General features: G+C 33.0%; 2 protein-coding genes across 4 annotated transcripts in view; one reads left to right on the top strand and one right to left on the bottom strand.

Annotated features, from left to right (window-relative positions):
- Nucleotides 1–19,502, top strand: part of lobo (lost boys) — a 375,899-nt gene that overhangs the window by 61,697 nt on the left and 294,700 nt on the right. The window lies entirely within an intron of this gene.
- Nucleotides 392–18,779, bottom strand: dan (protein distal antenna). 2 transcript variants are annotated; one of them, XM_014240672.3, is made up of 2 exons: nucleotides 17,725–18,779; nucleotides 392–3,593 (listed from the first exon to the last, which is right to left on the bottom strand). In XM_014240672.3, exon 2 carries the CDS (start codon nucleotides 3,538–3,540, stop codon nucleotides 1,408–1,410), a length of 2,133 nt encoding a protein of 710 aa, XP_014096147.2. In that variant the 5' UTR covers nucleotides 3,541–3,593; nucleotides 17,725–18,779; the 3' UTR covers nucleotides 392–1,407. The 2 variants fall into 2 exon arrangements, with proteins under 2 accessions (XP_014096147.2, XP_036227928.2); XM_036372035.2 differs by lacking the exon at nucleotides 17,725–18,779 and adding an exon at nucleotides 3,658–3,760.

Below are 19,502 nucleotides of genomic sequence, written 5' to 3'. Positions count from 1 at the left end.
AAAAAATGTATATACATAATTCATATTTGTAAATTGAAAATATTTTTTTATCAGAAGATTCAATTTAAAATTAACTAATAACATTAAATAATTGTACACTCCGATAAACAATTTTCTAATACTTATACATGACAAAATTAATAATACTTTGAAATAAAAAATAATTAAATTTTTTTCCGCATGTATATATGTATGTACAAGGTATGTAGAAATAATATATTATATTATACATTTTTGCGTATATAAAAAAAATTGTGAAATCTTACGCATGCAGCGATGCAAATTTCTTACAACATTATTATAAAGTTTGGGATCTTTTACCACTATAATACTTACATTTATTACTTGTAAATATTGTAAATATATATGAAATAAAAAAGAAGAACCTCAATTTTAAATTTTTCAGTGTAACGTAAAGATCTTATGAATAAAAATTCAAAGGTTGTGTATGTAAGTGTGAATATTACATATGCACATCGATAATTAAAACAGTTTTTCATTTAGAAAATACATTTAAATCAACACGTGTGCATTCATGTCTGTGCGAACATATGTGTATGCATAGGTATAAATAAGCTCTTTATTTTTATAGATGGTAGTCATATGTGGCAATTCGTTAAAGTAGTTGACTTAAGCAAATCTTAGAATTTTGATTTTAAAAAAATATCTGGTCATAAGTATATACATACATATATTTGTATGATAATTCAGCGCTTTGGTTTTAAAAGATTTACCATGGCACATATGGAATAACCTAAATTTTTTCATTCATTTTAGTCACTTCAATTACTTTAACATACTGTCACGTATAAGTTCTACTTTAAAATTTTGTACTTATACATACATTTAAATATATGTATGTATATAAAGCTACAAATGGTTTAGAACCAATAAAAGTTGTACTACTTTCTGGTATTAAAAGTAATATATAGAACATGTAAATATCTCGACCTAAATTACTCTCAAACATTACATTACAATACTAAAGTATATAAGAGCTCAGAACTAGTTTTTAAACTTATGCATTACCTTTCCGTTATATTTGTTAATATTCTTATTTTGGCAAAGGAACAAATCAAATGCAATTCCAATATAGTCAGTAAAAAATATCGTTGTGTGTGTAAGTAATTAGCTTTAAGATATATTCACAAATAAACGTATATATTTTGGTAGTATTTTGGTAGTCAATCAACAGATTCGCTATCGATGTAAAAATTAAGCTATATTTTTTGTGCTTTCCTTCCGGTCAATTTGATATTATCCAGTTATTTCTGCATTAACACTATATATCGATAAAATTGAATGCCTATTCAAGGTTACTATATCAATTGAAGAACTTCCAAGATGTAAAATATTTTCTTTTGGATAACCGTATTTTGCTTCTATTGTTATTGATTTAGGGTTTTCCTATTTTCGACGACGTCCTTTATTTACAAGACTATTTTCTTTCAATGTATCTACAGTTTTTTCCGAGGTTCTTTCCGTACTACTCCGTTTTAACTTATGTAGGCTATTTTCGTCATTAGGATCGCAATTGGATTTTAGCGCTGATATAAGGAATCTCAATTGCATTAAATGTGATGCCGTTATTCGAGGATTGCTACAGTTTTCTAACCATTTAAGAAATTGTTCACCGTGATTTATGGCTTCATAATCTCCATCTTCTTTTTTCAACGTCAATAATTTAAAGGGTTCTTCTTCATCTGTTTTATTGGAATGATTGTTGTTATTGACATTTTCATCGCTACTATTTTGATTATTGTCACTTCCATAGCTGATATTAGATTCACTTATACATCCATCATCATCTGCTCCTTCGACACTTGTTGGCGTAGTAGCTTTACTTAATGAAATTACGGAGGGATTATTATTGATTTTGTACAATAAATTATCCAGAACGTCTTTGCAATCTGACATATTAGTACCGCAGTCTTCTGCTTCTTCATTATAAAGTGGAGAGTTGGGAACTTCGGTTGGTAATTGCCCGTTTGGGCTGTGTACTGGAGTAGGAACTAAACTTTCTCCTGTATTAGGACTCTGGGCTGGTGGTGTCGGTGATGGCGATATAGCTGTTACATTGTTTTTTACCGTGCGTGCTGATAGATCTTCGGGTTTGTTTGAAGAATCTACATTGTCAATATGGGTACAATGGATATTGTTAAGTATTGCTGAACTTTCCATTGAACAGCTGTCAATATTTTTTGTTAGTTGAGTAAAAAGAATATTTTCCAATGGAGAACTTTGAGTGGATATATTTGATGGCGATACAGTAGTTTCAATATCTGTTGAAATGGTCGTAATGGAAGACGATTGATGTTGTTGTTTTATAGTTGGGCCATGAAGAACAGTGGCCGCAGTAGTTGGTGCTAATGAGTTAAGACTAGCGCCCAAAGCTTTGCACCAATTAAGCCATGTAGAGTTTTTACCGTCCAAACTATTGGAGGGTGCGGACGATGAGGTTATTGATGCAGAAGTATTTAGTGGGGTAGTGACATGAAGTTTCCCTGACTGATGTGGAGTTGAAGAACGCAACGGTGGACTCGATGTCCCCATTGGCGGTGCTATTGGTGATGGATAGAGGTTATTCAGTCCCAACATTGCTTGCTGAGACTTCAACCAATAAATTAAGGGATCATCTGATAAAATAGAAAGCGACGGTGCGAGAGATGGGCTAGGGCATTTAATTTTGTTCTTATTATTATCTTCATTTAGGCGTAGGTTAAGTCCATAACAAGATTCTTCAGAAGTTGATGTTGGTGACTTTTGTTTCGCCCAATTTTTAACAGATAACCCCTGTTGTCGATCTCCACAGTCACTCCGAGGACTTTCCAATTGTAGTTGAGTTTTTGTTTTCACGTTACGCAATGGGTTTGCTGTAACCCCTAATTCATTTAGACAAGACATCGCTGCCAGCCCAGGATTTAATTGTGCTAAAATATTGAGATTTGATGTAAGTTCATTGAAACTAATTGCTAGAGGTGATTGTGCCAGGCCAGATAGCCCCGAAAGCTGAGATAGGCTTGTAAGGGGACTTATAGCGGCAACTGCTGGATCTGTTTGACGTGATACGTCGGCGCCAAAACCTTTATTCTTCACAGCACCACTGAAAGCAATATAGTCCGTAGCCAAGCCATTGAAACTAATCTCTGAAAGGGTTTTGCTTGACGCATAGTCAAGACCATTTAGCGGAGATCGTTTATACATAATATCATCATATTTTATTTTATTAGAATAAATGAATGGTACAGAACTACCGTCCAACTTTTGACGTTTTTCAGGAGGTCCTACAAGAATAGCGCCAGATGATCCCAGTTTTTCGGCCAATGAATCAGCTGTTATTTTATCAGTTTGCCGTGACATAAAACGCAGCTTATCCTCATTTTTGCACCATCCACGTAATGTAGATTCTGGAACTCCAATATCACGAGCCACCGATGCTTTGGACTCTCCATCATGAATTCGTTGAATAGCGTTGATTTTATCACTTGGAGTCAAACTACGCAGTGGGCGTTTGCCCTTTGTACTCATCCGAATATTCATATGGGAATAGCTGGAGATATCCAACTTCAGACCGTTTTCGAACAGTTTGAATTCTGCAAAAGAGAAAATATATAAATAACAAATTGTCGAAAAAATATTTGTAGCTTATTTTAATACTTTTAGAAGTATAACCAGAGATGCAAGAAATTATAATTCGATATCAGAAGGCATACAACATGTTTGCTATATACAAGGGTTGTTTTTCTCCTTAAAAATTAACATATGTAAATGCAGGGTTGCCACAGTGCTATTACCCACGTCCAATAGAAATGCACCACACTTTTAAAATATTTAAGTTTTACGATGTACCACGCGAGTTTTGGTTGTTCAGACAAAACTGTGCTACACTGTCGATATAGTATGTAAACATGTTAAAACAATTTTTCATGAACATGAACACGCGCTCTGACATAAGAAAGCAAGTGTATGCAAAATGAGTATAAATATACGTAAGTACTTCATTTTGCCAGACAGTCATTGGTAGTGGCTTAACCATACAAAAGTAACGCCCGCTGGTCTCCCTTATCTAAATTTACATATAACAACGCTGATACGCAGTCATGGTGTGTTACTTTCAAGTGGACGAAAGACAATGCCACACACTAAAATGGAAAATGCTAATTGGTGCGCTTCCTTCGACACCGCATTGTATAGAAGCGTAGTTACGAATGCGGGAGATGTTGTATGTACATCTCCTCGCGAAATCACGAATAAGCAACAAGCAAAATTTCGTCGGCTCTACGTCGGTTGCCTGTGAGTCGCGTTTATGCACGTGACTAAAGATTTATGATTTGTTTACCTGTACGCTTATTGTCCTCATTTTAGTCAAAGAGATACACAACCCTAACAAAATAACAAGAGCGCAACATGTTTGTCCGAATTCGTTCGTCAAACTCACAGTGGGTCCATTAAGACACATCATGAAAACAGGTATGCACAAGGCGTATGGCTCCCCATTTTGTGGCAAACTGTTTTACATTATAGAAGCCCAGAAAAAACAACCACCTGATATTAGCATTAGCTCCGCCCAAATATATGAAGAGAGCTAAGGCTCCTTGGTTATTGCTTTTAAACTAACGAGTGCGAAATCAACATGTAGTGCTAGAATATGTAATTTATTAAATTAAGAGAATTTTGTGATAAGAGAAGTATAAATTTCTCTTGGATAGAAATAGTTCCCAAGAGATATTTGAAAGAGTAAATTTGAATACAGCTGAACATTGAAAAGGTATTGTTTGGCAGAACATACATCATTTTGCCTGTAATTATTAACAAATTCATAGCAGCATGTTGCAGTTTGTTTGTAACACCTAAAACTAATCGAGATAGAGACAAAGTTTTTAAAAAGTGGGGAAGGTCCCTCATTCGAATAGGTTTAAGGTACATACTTATCTTACAAACCAATAAAGCTAAATCAACTAAACTTGCTGTAGCTGTTGCCGGTTTACTTTTTACCGTATATATCGGCGAATGTGTGAGTTATCTTCATAAATGTGTGACAGTTTTCTGATGTACCCAATATAATATAGTATAATATAATATATTGAATTAAGCCCGCTTGGTTGTGCTTATATGACATCATATAACTCTTTTAAGTAAATTAGGATGATTTTAATATAAATAGCTCGGACACGAAGCAAAATATATCATATATTTTTTATGTTGAAGTGCTAATTATTGTAAATTTTTGATATTTTCAATTATTTCCTATTAACATATATGCATGTAATCCAGTTATGTCAAAATAATATGTAAATTACGAGAAGAACAAATTTAATTTAATTAAGTCAAATTAACTTGTTTTTGTGTTACATTTCATATTCATCATTGTTTCATATGTATGTATGTATATATAGATTTTGTAAATTTAAAATTAATTTTGAACAGTTGCAGAGGTTTACAGTGATTTCGTACCCCTAGATATAACATCGATTTTGGAGCGCACAGTTCATGCAACTATCAGTGGTTTTGTAAAATTTGCTCTCGTTTATTGTACTCTTGCAACATGTTTCTAAAGAGCATAACAATTTTGTTTACCTAACAGTTGTTTGTATCACCTAAAACTAATCGAGATAGATATGGAGTTATAGATATATAAATGATCAGGCTGCCGAGACGAGTTGAAATCCGGTTGTCCGCCCGTCCGTCTATTCAAGCTGTAACTTGAGTAACAATTGAGATATCTTTATGAAACTTGGTACACGTGTTTCTTGGTACCGTAAACCGGCTGGTATTGCAGATAGGCATAATCGGACCACTGCCACGCCCACAAAACGCCATTAAGCAAAAATAAATAAATTACCATAACTAAGCTACCCAATAAGATAAAAGACTGTTATTTGGTACCCAGGATCTCATTATAAAGGGGCATCTGCAGTTTAAATTTTTATTATTAAAGTGGGTGTGGTCTTGCCCCTTAATAGGTTTCATGTGTATATCTCCTAAACCGCTAAAGCTATAATAACAAAATTCACTGAGAACAAATATTTTTAGCACTTCTATCGACAGTGCGAAAATGGATGAAATCGGGTGACAAGCCCGACCACTCCCCATATAACGGTATTGTTAAAAACTACTAAAAGCGCGATAAATCAAGCACTAAACACGCCAGAGACATTAAATTTTATGTCTGGGATGGTATGAGTTGACTTTATATGAACCGCGTTCAAAACTAGACAGTGGTACCGCCCACTTTTAGGTAAAAACTCATATCTTGGTATCGCCTATTTTCTATATAACACCATTTTAAATATCTGATTCTTTCACTTTTCACTATATCAAGCAACAATGTTTGAATAATGCGTTTAAGGTATGCCACCTTGTGACCAAAAATTGTCTAAATCGAACCAAAACGGTTCAAGCCCCTAGGTATTGAATATGTAGACCCCAATGCCTATTGTTGACTTTTTACCGAATCTATCGGTCAATGTGTAAGATATATAATTGAAATTCATATCATAAAATAAATAAATGAAACTATCGATAGTATTATGTCTTTGTGTCAAAAATTGGTTGAATCGAATCAATACTTCCTTTAATATAAAATTTTGCCAGCACCTGAAGTAATTTCCCGGGCTTTGATCCTTGCAAGTTGCGAGAGTATAAAATGTTCGGTTACACCCGAACCCGACTTCCTTACTTGGTATTTATATATGTGTATATATTATATATAGGTATATGTATGTATTGTATAATTATATTAACTTATGTATTTCAAAAAATTATTTAATTATATTTAATGTTTGAAAATATAATGGTGTACTAAATAGGGCTTGTGCGTGTAAAAAATATAACCACAACTCAGAACTCAGGTTTTCGAAAAACCTTTTTAAAATATTTGGGCATTTATTTATGCTCAAGAAATAGTTTTTCTGCGCTGTAAACATCTTTAAAATTCTCTCAAGAGAAGGCATTAATGCAAGGCATCTTGTTTTACTGTAACCCAACAGCTTCTTATATTCTGTATCAGTGGAATCACAAATCTCTTTCAGGGCTTCTACTCGAACGCTGTAGATATAGAAGAATGAATAGATTTTTACGATGATGCCTTCAAAATCAACAGGGAGACAATCTGCGGCTGTTTTTCTAGCGTTGTGAACTACATGAGCTGCACATCCGATTCCAATGAGCTGCCTTCTCACCCTTTGGTTCAGTTTTGCGAAGACAATATTAGCCCCTTACCTATTCTTTCCTCCAAAATTGCAATTCGTATTGTCTCCACAAAATGCAACAATTTTCTTGACCAAATCATTAGCACATAATACTTCCATCAAATAGTCGATAATTAAATCAGATGTTTCTCACGGCAGTTCTCGAAATTCTAAAATTTTGAACCTTACGCCCTCATGTGGTAAAAAGTACCTTACTACAATGGGAAATAATTTTATTGATCTCAAGTCTGAATTAAGTTTGAGGCACAATCATTCGAACTAAAACTATGGTTTTCTTGCACCGTGTGGCACCCTCTGCAGCAGCTATATCCAAATCTTTCGAAGACGGCAAATCGGTTATTTTACAAAAATTTTGCACTGACGAACTTGAAGCGGCAGCGTGCTCAGAACGCCTATGCCTTTCAGAGCGTAAATGTTTCTCAATATCGCAAACGCCGCCATGTCCAATATTAAAGTCACCACAACACTTTTCGCACGTAACATCGGCTGTCCCACTTCTTTGTTTTATAAAGGAGTACTTATTTTGCAAAGTTATGTTAAAAGTACACTTGGGTTTAGGCATTTTTTTTCATTATAATGCTCACGAATGTGATTAATTGTTTTTTGGCAAAGTTGACAGATTGTAATATTGGCAAAGTTGTAAAAGATTTCATGAAATGTATAGCATTTGGAACAAAATCTAGTAGACATAATGGTGTGGGGTTCTAAGCAAACGATCGAACCAATTCATACCATATACGGAATCAGTGTAAAAATTAGCTTTTCTGTTCTATATCCGTTAATGTTCTAGTTCAATAAAATATGTAAACTATTAATATAGGAAATTAATGAGAATCTCGTGATAACATCAAATAATCGTATTCGAACTATGATACTGTAGTGGAAATGTTTTACCTAATTATATAAATCATTATATGAACATAAATGTTCTTTCAGAAAAATATTCTTACTAAAAACTTATAAAAAAATTTACGAACGTTAAATTTCTGTACACTTGTCTGTTTAGAATTAACCAAAGAGGCTAGGCCAATGTTATTGTAGGTGTATTAATAATTTTCTCAATATATGCTTATGTGTCATTATAATTTTATTATATTTCTATACTTGACGGTTTCCACCGTTGGGTACTTAGATGTCAAAATATATATGTAAACATATGTATAAATGTAAGGTACAGTAAAACCTTAAATATGTAATAATAATGAGTGGGTAAACGAAGAACATACATTATGAATGCATAATGCATTTGTTCGTGAATATACATACATATGTATAAAAGTTTACTATCCAATGACTGCATTAGAGTCTGGCAAATAAAGGTCAACAAAGGCAACTATTTAAAACACATATGTATGCCTTTATTCAAGTCTGGTACTTGTATCTTGGATCGTAGTAAGTAAATGCTTTTGCTCATATTTGTGAGTATATTATATATATATTGCTTGGTATTAATGGTTCATTCATTGTATACGTATATATGTAAACATACGAGAGTATATAAAAATATATAAGGAATGAAAAAATGTGTTATATGTAGCTTCTCAAAGCTTTGCCATGGGCCCATTACTAGCTCTGAGCGTCCATGCAAAACATACATATTTGTATGTGCATAAATATTGTAACACCTAGTGTGCCATATACTGATTTTTATGTGTTTTATATGCTTAGCTTGTTGTGACGAGACAATGCAATAAAAAAGAACTAAAATAAAAATACGAATCAGATGATAATTCCTTTCTGCTTCGTTTTATGCTCATATGTTAGCACGTAGATAGATAAATATATTTAGAAGTTGTTAACTGTGCTATTTGCTTGTTTCCCGGATTGTGAATGAAAATCAGCTGATTCTGCTGGATGAGAATGTAATGCATAACATACATAAATACGTATCGCTCATATATGTATGTATATACCAGTTTGTTTATACTCATTACATACATACATATGTATGGATGTATGGGTGCTCGTAAATTCGTTTTTATTACAAAGTCTAATCATAAATCGGGAACCAGAAGAAATATGATTTATAAGAAAAGGGGAAAGATTCAATGTAAAGCTTTATGAAATTGATTTAAATTTTTATAACGCGACCTTGTTATTTGCATACAAAAGCTTTGCAAGAAATAATTTATAGTAAAAGCAAATGTTCCGACGTTAGCGAGCCTAACCTGTTTTTATAAAGTGGCGTTGATAAGCAAAAACTTGTTTCCAGCAAAAATTATTGAAATGTAAAATAAGATACCATAATAGTAAATAATCTAATTTTGAATAATCCGTTTGTGGACTAAAAATTTTCATCCGCTATCAAATTTTGTGCAAATTTACTAACTCGTCTTATTATATTTAATATAGTCCATGTTTTATTGAGGACGGGCATATAACAATTTAACAAGAGGGCATGACCGCGTCCCTAATGGGTTTAATATACATAAAAGTATTTTACAAACCAGGCAAGCTATATCAACCAAACTTGCTAAAGGCATTCCTCTCTATCCCTCCACCATAGAAAGTTAAGTCGGATAATACTAATAACTATTGACTGCTCACTTGCTAAAGAAGCATATCAGAAAGTATAATTTTACAGTAAAGCTGGTATGAAAGGGGTGCATAAAACTCGGTGAAACCAGTCAACAACTACATCTACTTCTCAAATAATATAATTTTAACTTCAGTTCGCATATTTCACTATAAAATAGAGAAACCAAAAATAAAACATATAAGGAAGGTCTAAATTCGGGTGTAACCGAACATTTTATACTGTCGCAAGGTAAAGTGACGCCGGTAACGAAGCGCTGGTGCCCACATATTTGGTGTCTGGGTCCTCGATCACGGAGATCCTTTGACTTTCATAAAGGTTGCCCACAGATTGGCAGACCGTTTTGGTAAAATCTTACCCGTAGGCACTGAGATCTACAGACTCGGTATCTGGGGACCAGAAAAGTTATGTTACAAATTCTCCTATTTTTGGACATAAAATTGTATACCTTAAATAGACTTTGTGTGCAAAGTTTTATTTCGATAACGTCATCAAATCTCGATTTTAATATTTTGTACTCTGAACTGAAAGAACCAAATTTAATTTACGAAAGCCTATAGCAATCGGTCTAATTGAAAATGCAGATAACAACACTGAGTTAAAAGTTTTGACAGCGTTGAAAAGTATACGGCAGACAAATGTAACTGAAAGAAATATATATTTAAAATTTATTATATTTATAAGTGTTATATTTAGTAAAATTTATTTCATTTGTACTTTCGTCGTGAAATTACTAAGGTTCTATGCGTTGACTCAGTGTTTCAACTGGGTTAATATTGTAAATTACTTACATTTATAACTAACTATCAATTTTCTTATATGCAATATTTTTGCACAATTATTACAAATATAAATATTATTTTAATAGTAATAATACATACAATACACAAAGTGAATTCTTAAGATTTTGGTAAATAATTCAATTAGAAACGGTCGTAAATAAATAAAAATAAAGTAATATATTTTCAGTGTATTCAATCTGTAAATTTTGCAAATAATGTAGATTTTGACACATCTTCCTACTATATTAAAGGTTTAGAGTGTTCGATAATATACACAATTGTCTGCTATAGCTAGACGATATTCTCTCGTAAAGTTTTATTTTGTATTCAATTGTACAATAGATTGGCACAATTGGTACTCACACAATAATAGATGCGAAATAGGAAGTTAATATACAAATATACATACTTGAGAACAATTTTATGACGATATTTCACACACTAACCGTTATATTCACCATAAAGTCTGCTAGAATAACGTAATTCACTACATGTAATATATTAGAGCTGGGATTATACGTTGCCCGATTTTACCCATTTTCGGTATTTAACTATAGTATAATAACCCGATGTGGGTATTGACCCGTTTTTACCAATTATTGGCACAAGGGTATACTTTTATCACTATTCTGTCAGAATTCCAACAGACTGACCTATGAATTCGGAAAAAACAAAACCAAAGGTACTGAGGTCTACATATTCCGTACCTGGGGATCGAAAAGTTATGGTCCGATTTCGACTTTTTATATTTTGAGATATGTGTGGTATACTATTTCGCAATTTAGCATAAGAACACCGTCTCACCTCAGTTTATCTTAGATGTTACAAACAACCGCTACGTGAACAAAACTACTTTATTCTGTAGCAACATGTTGATAGAGTAGAAAATGTTTTAAACGTGTAAGCCTAACCTTTAATCTTAAAAGGATCGAAGTGGAGTTGTCTCCAAGGTACTGATTATGACGACACCGTGTAGATGGCATTTAAAATGGTGTTATATGGGAAATAGGCGTGGTTTTAATCCGATCTCGCCCATTTTCGCACAAATATGAGAATAATGCTATGTACCGAAATTGGTTGAAATCGGTTAAGCAGATCCCAAGATATGCGTTTTCACCTAAATGTGGGCGGTGTCACACCCACTGTCTAATATTGAACGTGGTTCCTATAACGTCATCTCATACCATCCCAGAGATAAAATTTAATGTCTCTGGCATGTTTAGTGCTTGATTTATCGCGTTTTTAGTAGTTTTTAACAGTATCGTTATATGGGCAGTGGGCGAAGTTGTCACCCGATTTTACCCGTTCACGCTGTCGATAGAGGTGCTAAAAGCACTTGTCCTCAGTGAATTTCGTTATTATAGCTTTAGCAGTTTCGGATATATGCACATTAGACCTATTAAGGGGCGGGATCACGGCCACTTTAAAACATTTTTAAACTCCAGATGCCCCTCCCTAATGTGATCCTGTGTGTGTGTACCAAATAACAGTCTTGTATATTATTATGAAGTTTAGTTATGGCAATTTATTTTTATTGATAATTGGCGTTTTGTGGGCGCGGCAGTTTTCCGATTATGCCCATCTGCAGTTCCAACCGTCTTCCGGTACCAAGAAACATGTGTACCAAGTTTCATAAAGATATCTTAATTTTTACTCAAGTTACAGCTTACATTATCTCTATTAGTTTTAGGTGATACAAACAACCATTAGGTGAACAAAACTATTATACTCTGTAGCATCAGGTTGCGAGAATATAATAAATTCGATATTTTAATGAAATTAATTAATTAAATAATGTTTATTAGCGCTAAATATATACTGTGTCTAGCCTCCTTAACTTCCCCTAGTCCCAATATATCCAATAAATTGTTTATCCATTTTCCAGCTACTTTTATACTATATATATTGATTATTATGTTCTATATTTTAATTAGTTTAAGTGGATATGTTTTCCAAATAATAATGTGTATTAGCACCGAACATACATGAACTCGGTCCTGACCTTTGTCTAATCCCTCATACTCCTGGGATTTTCGACTCCCAGTTGAAAGTAAAACAAGGAAAAAAAAACGTTAACTTCGACTGCACCAAAGCTATAATACTCCTCACAGGTAAATATCTTATAACATAAGAGGTTATTAGACCAAAGTAGATAATTAAAAAAAAAAAAAAAATAAATAAATTCAGTAGGATGAAATATCTTATAACATAAAAGGTTATTAAACCAGGGTAGATAATTTTAAAAACAAATAAAGTCATAGTCGGATGAAACCCAGCGGAAATAATTTACGGGAGATCTGCGGTCGGGAAGAAGTAGAGGAGGGGTGTGGGTGAATTTTTAATGATTAAAAACAGTTTATCCCGATTTCAGTGAAAACTACGTGTTCAAAGATAAAAGTTGTGCAGCAATGTTTTAGGTAATGAAAAGATCTATAACTTTTGTTCATAGACTTTTATCACATAACCTCAAAATTTATGTAAAAAATTCAATTAACCATTTTGGATTTTTTATTTTTATCTTGTATATGAAATTTTTTTTCACGAAATTAATTTAAAAAATTTACTTACCTTCTTATGTCCCAAACACACTGTATTTTTTTAAATTTAAAATACTTATTTTTTCTCCTTTACTTTGACCTAATATCGAAAAAAACCCTAATTTTCAATCAAAAATTCTCAAGTCAAAATATCAGACTTTTTTAAAAAGTCAGTAGGCTTTATATTTGCTAAAACATCTAGTTGTTGGATAGATATGGCTTCATGGTTCATGGCCACAATGGTCGTGGCACTGCCCACCTCTGTGTGTAATCCTATATCTCAAAAGCTACTTGATCAATTTCAACCAAATTTTGTGTATAGTCTTGACAATTTTATGCCTCCTTGTGGAAATGTTTGGAATGGCACTACAACCACGCCTTTTCCCATATAAAACAATTATAAATTCCCTCTCTCGGACCACAACTGTTCAATTCCACTGATACCGAATATGTGGACCTCAGCGGCTATGCCTGAAATATGCCTGATTTTTTACGGAAATATCAGTCAATGTGTGAGATATATAATTGAAATTCGGATAGAATCATTTGGTGATAATAATGTGGTCTTGTGTCAAAAATGGGTTGTGGGAAGTGTTTCGAACATAAAGAGTCGATATAATCTATTACTCCTTGGTATACTTTTTGAGCAAAATTAAAATTTTGAAGCGTTTTGCTCCTATTTAGTCATTGGTATTTTATCCACAGCGCACAAATATGGTGTTAATAACTTTTATACTTTCGCAACCTGTTGCTACAGAGTATAATATTTTTGTTCACCTAACGGTCGTTTGAAGCACCTAAAACTAATCGAGTTAAATATAGGGTTATGTATATATAAATGATCTGGATGAAATGACGAGATGAAATCCGGGTGACTGTCTGTACGTCCGTCCGTTCGTCTGTCCGTCCGTTCGTCTGTCCGTCCGTGCAAGCTGTAACTTGAGTAGAAATTGAGATACCTTTATGAAACTTGGTACACATACTTCTTGGTATCGTAAGACGGTTTTTATTACAGATGGGGGTATTTGGACGCTGCCACGCCCACAAAACGCCATTAATCAAAAACAAATAAATTGCCATAACTAAGCTCCACAATAAGATACAAGACTGTTATTTGGTATACAGGATCACATTAGGGAGTTGCATCAGCAGTTTAAATTTTTTTTAAAAGTGGGCGTTGTCCCACCCCCTAATAAGTTTTGTGCATATCTCCTAAACCGCTATAGCTATAATAACAAAATTCACTGAGAACAAATGTTTTTTGCATTTCTTTCATCGGTGTGGCACCGCCCGCTATTAGGTGAAAACCCATATCTTGGGATCTGTTTAACCGATTTCAATAAAATTTGGTGCATAAAATTCTCCTCCTATTTATATGTTATAATGCGAAATAGTAAATGGGCGAAATCGGATTACAACCACGCCTATTTCCCATATATTATAACACCATTTTAAACTCCATCTGATTCTTTCCCTTTCCACTATGCAAATCAAGCAACAATGATTGTATTCACTTTGCGTGAATAATGCGTTTAAAGTATGCCACCTTGTGACTTGTCTAAATCGAAACAAAACTGTGCCTTTAGTTGAATTTTTACCGAAAATATCAGTCAATGTGTAAGATATATAATTGAAATTCATATAATAAAATAAATAAATAAACTCTCAATAATAGAATGTCCTTGTGTCAAAAATTGGTTGAATCGGATCAATACTTCCTTTAATATAAAATTTTGCCAGCACCTGAAGTAATTTCCCGGGCTTTGACCTTTGCAAATTGCGAGAGTATAAAATGTTCGGTTACACCCGAACTTGGAACTTCCTTACTTGTTAAAAAGAGGTTTTGTAACAACTATAGATATCGTAGGTTGTTTCAGCCCAAAATTTAAATTATTTAAAATGCATTCTTCATAACTATGCAGCAATGAAATGCACTGTTTGTAGTAACGTTCCTTTATCTTATTTAGTAAAAAACATAATGATTCCTCATTAAACGATAACTACTTTTGAATCTGAAATTATTTAAAAGCCATTTAATTGTCAATAAAACTTTTGTTTACTTGTGTTAGGAAGTTCGAATGGATTGGAATGATCACTTTTTATGTGCAGCACATCAGTTTTGGCACCAATATTTTTGTCATCGTAATATAAATTAAAACTAATGTGCATTTTAATATTTATTTACCTTTTTGTTACTAAATTAAATTGTTTTGTTTTTTCGCTTACAAATTTTCAGCTGTTTAATTATCTGCCAAATCTTAATTTTTTAAGTTGGCTACACCAATCAAACTTTGAAAATAGTTGAAAAACGTAATACCAAAAAAGAGTTAGGTGGATCTGAAATTGCATTACTTCAATTCAATCAGGTGGATTTGAAAACCGTAATAGGGGTATTAATGATACTCATACAGCATCTTGTTCTGGTAATAAAATATCATAATATCAAAATTGAATAAAATCGGGCCCTAGCCCCATATAGCCAATATACGAAAAGCGAACATCCTTTTGACTTTATACCATATATATATATCAGTCAATCTGCCGCTTTTCTAAAAAAATTTATTGAGTATTTGTTCTGGTAATAATAAAATCATAAAACTGTATGGAATATATACCGTAAGTTAACGCAATTAGTACAGACCATCTTCTAGCCTAAATACGCAATATATAATGATTTTCGACTTTCTAGCTAACTTTAAAACGTTTATGTTGCTCAATATATGTGATATTTCATAGTTTTCATACACATAATGTGGTTTGGAATATGCAACCTATAATATGAGTTAATAAGATACCAAATATGATTGTTATCCTTTCACCCTTTCGTCGAATAGTGAATGGTGAGTTCTTTCGCAACACTTTTAAGTATGAAGTTTTGCCAACATCGATAAGTATTTAAACGGTTTTAATCCTTGCGAGAGTACCCACCCGAGCTTGGCCAGTCTTTACTTGTTATATATACATATCTTGTTTTTGAAGGTTTTTGATAAAAAAAATTGCTATCTTAGTGTTAATTTAAGTTTTCTAAAATTATTTAAGTAATATAATATTATTGTTTAGGTACATGAAAACAAAATTGGCCACGGAAAATTAATAAAAAAAAGGTATATATTTTCTTTTGTTGAGTACTACCTTTATTTTCAAAAACTATAACCTCATCTAGGGATTTTTGACTAAATAATATTTTTACACTGTAAGGCACACTGAAATATAAGAACACAAAAATAAATAGAGATAGCGAAAGTACATTCCTTTTGAGGTAAGCATCTTTTCAAAATTAAACCCAAAGTTAAATGCATTTTATTTTTCTTGCTATTTCGAATGATATTTGTAAGAATTTTTGTAAAATAAGTTTTAATTTATTCACTACTTGCTTACTTCTATAAAACAATATTAGTTGAAAAGAAAAATTTGCGGTCGACAAGCCATGCCTACTGTAACAGTTTTTCAATTGCGTGTTATTTTAATAAACTAGAAAATGCAAACATTACATTTTTGAGAAGCACTATTTACTTTTAGCCAGCATTGCTCAAATTTGGTTAAAATTTAAAATCGTTCTTTTTAGAAATTACTGGTTTATATAATAACTGGAAATCCCAAATAATTAGATAACTATTAACTTTAAGCAACACTTAAAGTGTCAGGCGCATTAAGCTTAATGAAAATGTAGTACAGGATGTAAAAATGTGATAAATACATATAAAAATTAAATAAAATATAAAAATTAAATTGGCTTCGCCGAATATCGGGCGAAATCTCATACCTACTCGGCCATTATGAAACTAATTTGGAAAACCGCCATATAATGGTTATGTTGAAAACTACTAAAAGTGCGTTAACTCGCAACAGAAAGACGTCAGAAGCATTAAATTTCACATTAGGGAAAGCTTGGAGGGGTTGCATGGAAAGTGGATAATGGATAAAGACATTTTTTGGTGAAATTCCATATCACAGTAACTACTCGACCAATTTCAACCAAGTTGGGGACATATATATAATATATACCTTATTTTTAAATTCAATTTGATTCTTTCATTTCACAGTATATACTCATAAATCAATCATCAACTAATATTAGAACAAAATTTAGCAAAAAAAAGTGCCTCTAAGGTGTGGGATGTTATGCCTAATTGTTGAAATCAGAACGTAACTTCCCAAGCCCTCCGAAAAGGTCAAAGAAGTAATCATTGCAATAAATATTATTTTCTACGGAGCTACTACTGTTTCATGTTTTTTTCTTTTTAATTTCACAATGATTTTAGTTAACGCGCTACTTTTATAATAGCTTTCCCATATCTTAATTTACTTACATTTTATTGAAATTGAAAAAAAATTGTAATAAAAAATTAGTTTTTACCTAATATTATTAATAATAATATTTAACTAAATTAATTTTATATCGATAAATGTATAATTATTTCTTCCATCAAAAATGAACCCAAAAATGGTACAGGTTAGGGTGCACTTTTGTTCTGCTATAACTCTATGATATAATTCTCTTAATTAAATATTTTAAAACTAACAATATTTTTTTAATAAATGAAATATCTAATATGCAATCATTCATTACATTTAAAACTCTACTTATTGTATTACATTAAAATTTCTCTTACATTAAAACTTCTTCAGTTTTTATTAAATGGTAATGTTATACTTACCGTTTATTTGAAACAGTTCCAAGAATGAAAGAGTTTTTGCTTCAAAGCAATTCCGTTTTTTATATATTATTAGCTCGCCTTTTATTTCCGTCTAAGTTACAAAATCTTCAATACAAAACGCAATATACACACAATAACGTACAACTATTATTTTTTCTCATGCATGTATGTACACATGTAGGCCATAAGCAATGTCGTCAATGACACCTTCAGTGCAACAGTTTTCTTTCCAAACAATTTAATAAATCAGGTATGTATATCGTCACTACATCACTTTTAATATAATCGCGAATATATTAGTATAGGTACTAAATCAAAATTGAACAATTGGATATTTGTCGATTTTTCACTTTGATGTGCATCAATATACATGGTACATATACATAAATTTGCATATACTTATATACGTTTTAAAATTAGAAACAATCACACTTTCACTGAAATTGAGTTTTATTCTCTTCTTATTATTTGTCACTTCACGTGTTTTTAAGAAAGATTGATATAGTAATGTCCGCAACGTGGAGCAGCACATTTATTTCTATTGATCGTAATTTTGTCACCTTCTTATGCCTTCACCGTGGCGCTGTTGTCTCGTCCGCGTGCCCAAAGGATGTGATTGTGTTTCCGTTCAACGGTTCTTTGCGAACCTTCGAATATGAACAGCGTACCGGCAAGGCGACAAATTGTCGCGAGTGTAAATACGGCTCAACAACTATGAGCGCGAGCGCGACTACGAACGCGAGTGTCGCTGAACTGGACCTAGTGAGCGCCGAAGTTTAATTTTAGCGGCGAAATTATTTGAATTTGCACAAATTTACCGCCACCATCACGGTCGTCGCAGAAACTACCGCCTTATTGTGCGACAGTGTAGGTGCGTTCAAATTTACTACTAACGGATACAACATGGTTATGAGCACGTGTACATATGCGCGAATATTTTTGTGTGTGTATTTAATATGTGTACACTAATGTGTGCATCCACAGAACTTATTCAAGTGTATGTGTTTATGCGCGTATTTGTAGTCTTTCCTTTCTTGTTTTGGGCATTTGGTCAGTTGCGCGCGCTCTTGACCAAGCTGAACCAAGCTAAAGGGAAACCACACCACCGATTTCAGTGACAGCCAAAAATGTAATGATTAATAGGCAAGCGACGCGTAACGTAAACGAGCGACAAAGATAGCAACGTTGTAGCCAGCTGACAATCAGCAAGAAGAAGACGGTAAAGAAGGTAATCCGCTGACCGTATCGGACAATTGCGCGTCTACACGGGCACAATTTCGCTGTTGTGTCCTGTCAACCATACACTCGCACAAACGACATATGTACATATGTAGATATTCGCAATCACACATACCCTTATAAGGTGTGAGTATACATGGAATTGTGTGCACCTATGTATGTATATACATATTTATGTACGTCAAGTTATGCCTCAATACCTTCTTTTCAACATACATATAGATGTGTATGTATGTATAAATGAATATAAACTCATATTGGCAAAGTGGTGGTCATTGTCACAATTCTGACACTCGGCTACGCTATCCTTTGCATCCTTCTTCCTTCTTAACCATTGTGGCGTCAACGACGGCTGCGAGGAGATAGAAGACGATTGCTATAACTGCTGCTACTTTGACTTCGACGGAGACTGCGACTACTATGCTGTCGGACGCTATGGACACATACATATGTACGTAAGTACCTACGGGTACATGTGCTTAAATATATGTAGGTATATATGTTTATACATATGAATGAACATCAGGCCTATTTCTTGC

Source organism: Bactrocera oleae, chromosome 2, assembly GCF_042242935.1.
Source record: "Bactrocera oleae isolate idBacOlea1 chromosome 2, idBacOlea1, whole genome shotgun sequence".
Classification (NCBI taxonomy): Eukaryota; Metazoa; Arthropoda; class Insecta; order Diptera; family Tephritidae; genus Bactrocera; species Bactrocera oleae.
Note: the sequence above shows the minus strand (reverse complement) of the source record. Positions and strands in the feature narration are given on the sequence as shown.

Bases quoted from the DNA above. Each gene is read 5' to 3' on its own strand.
- dan (XM_014240672.3), bottom strand. From the start codon at position 3,540: ATGAATATTCGGATGAGTACAAAGGGCAAACGCCCACTGCGTAGTTTG.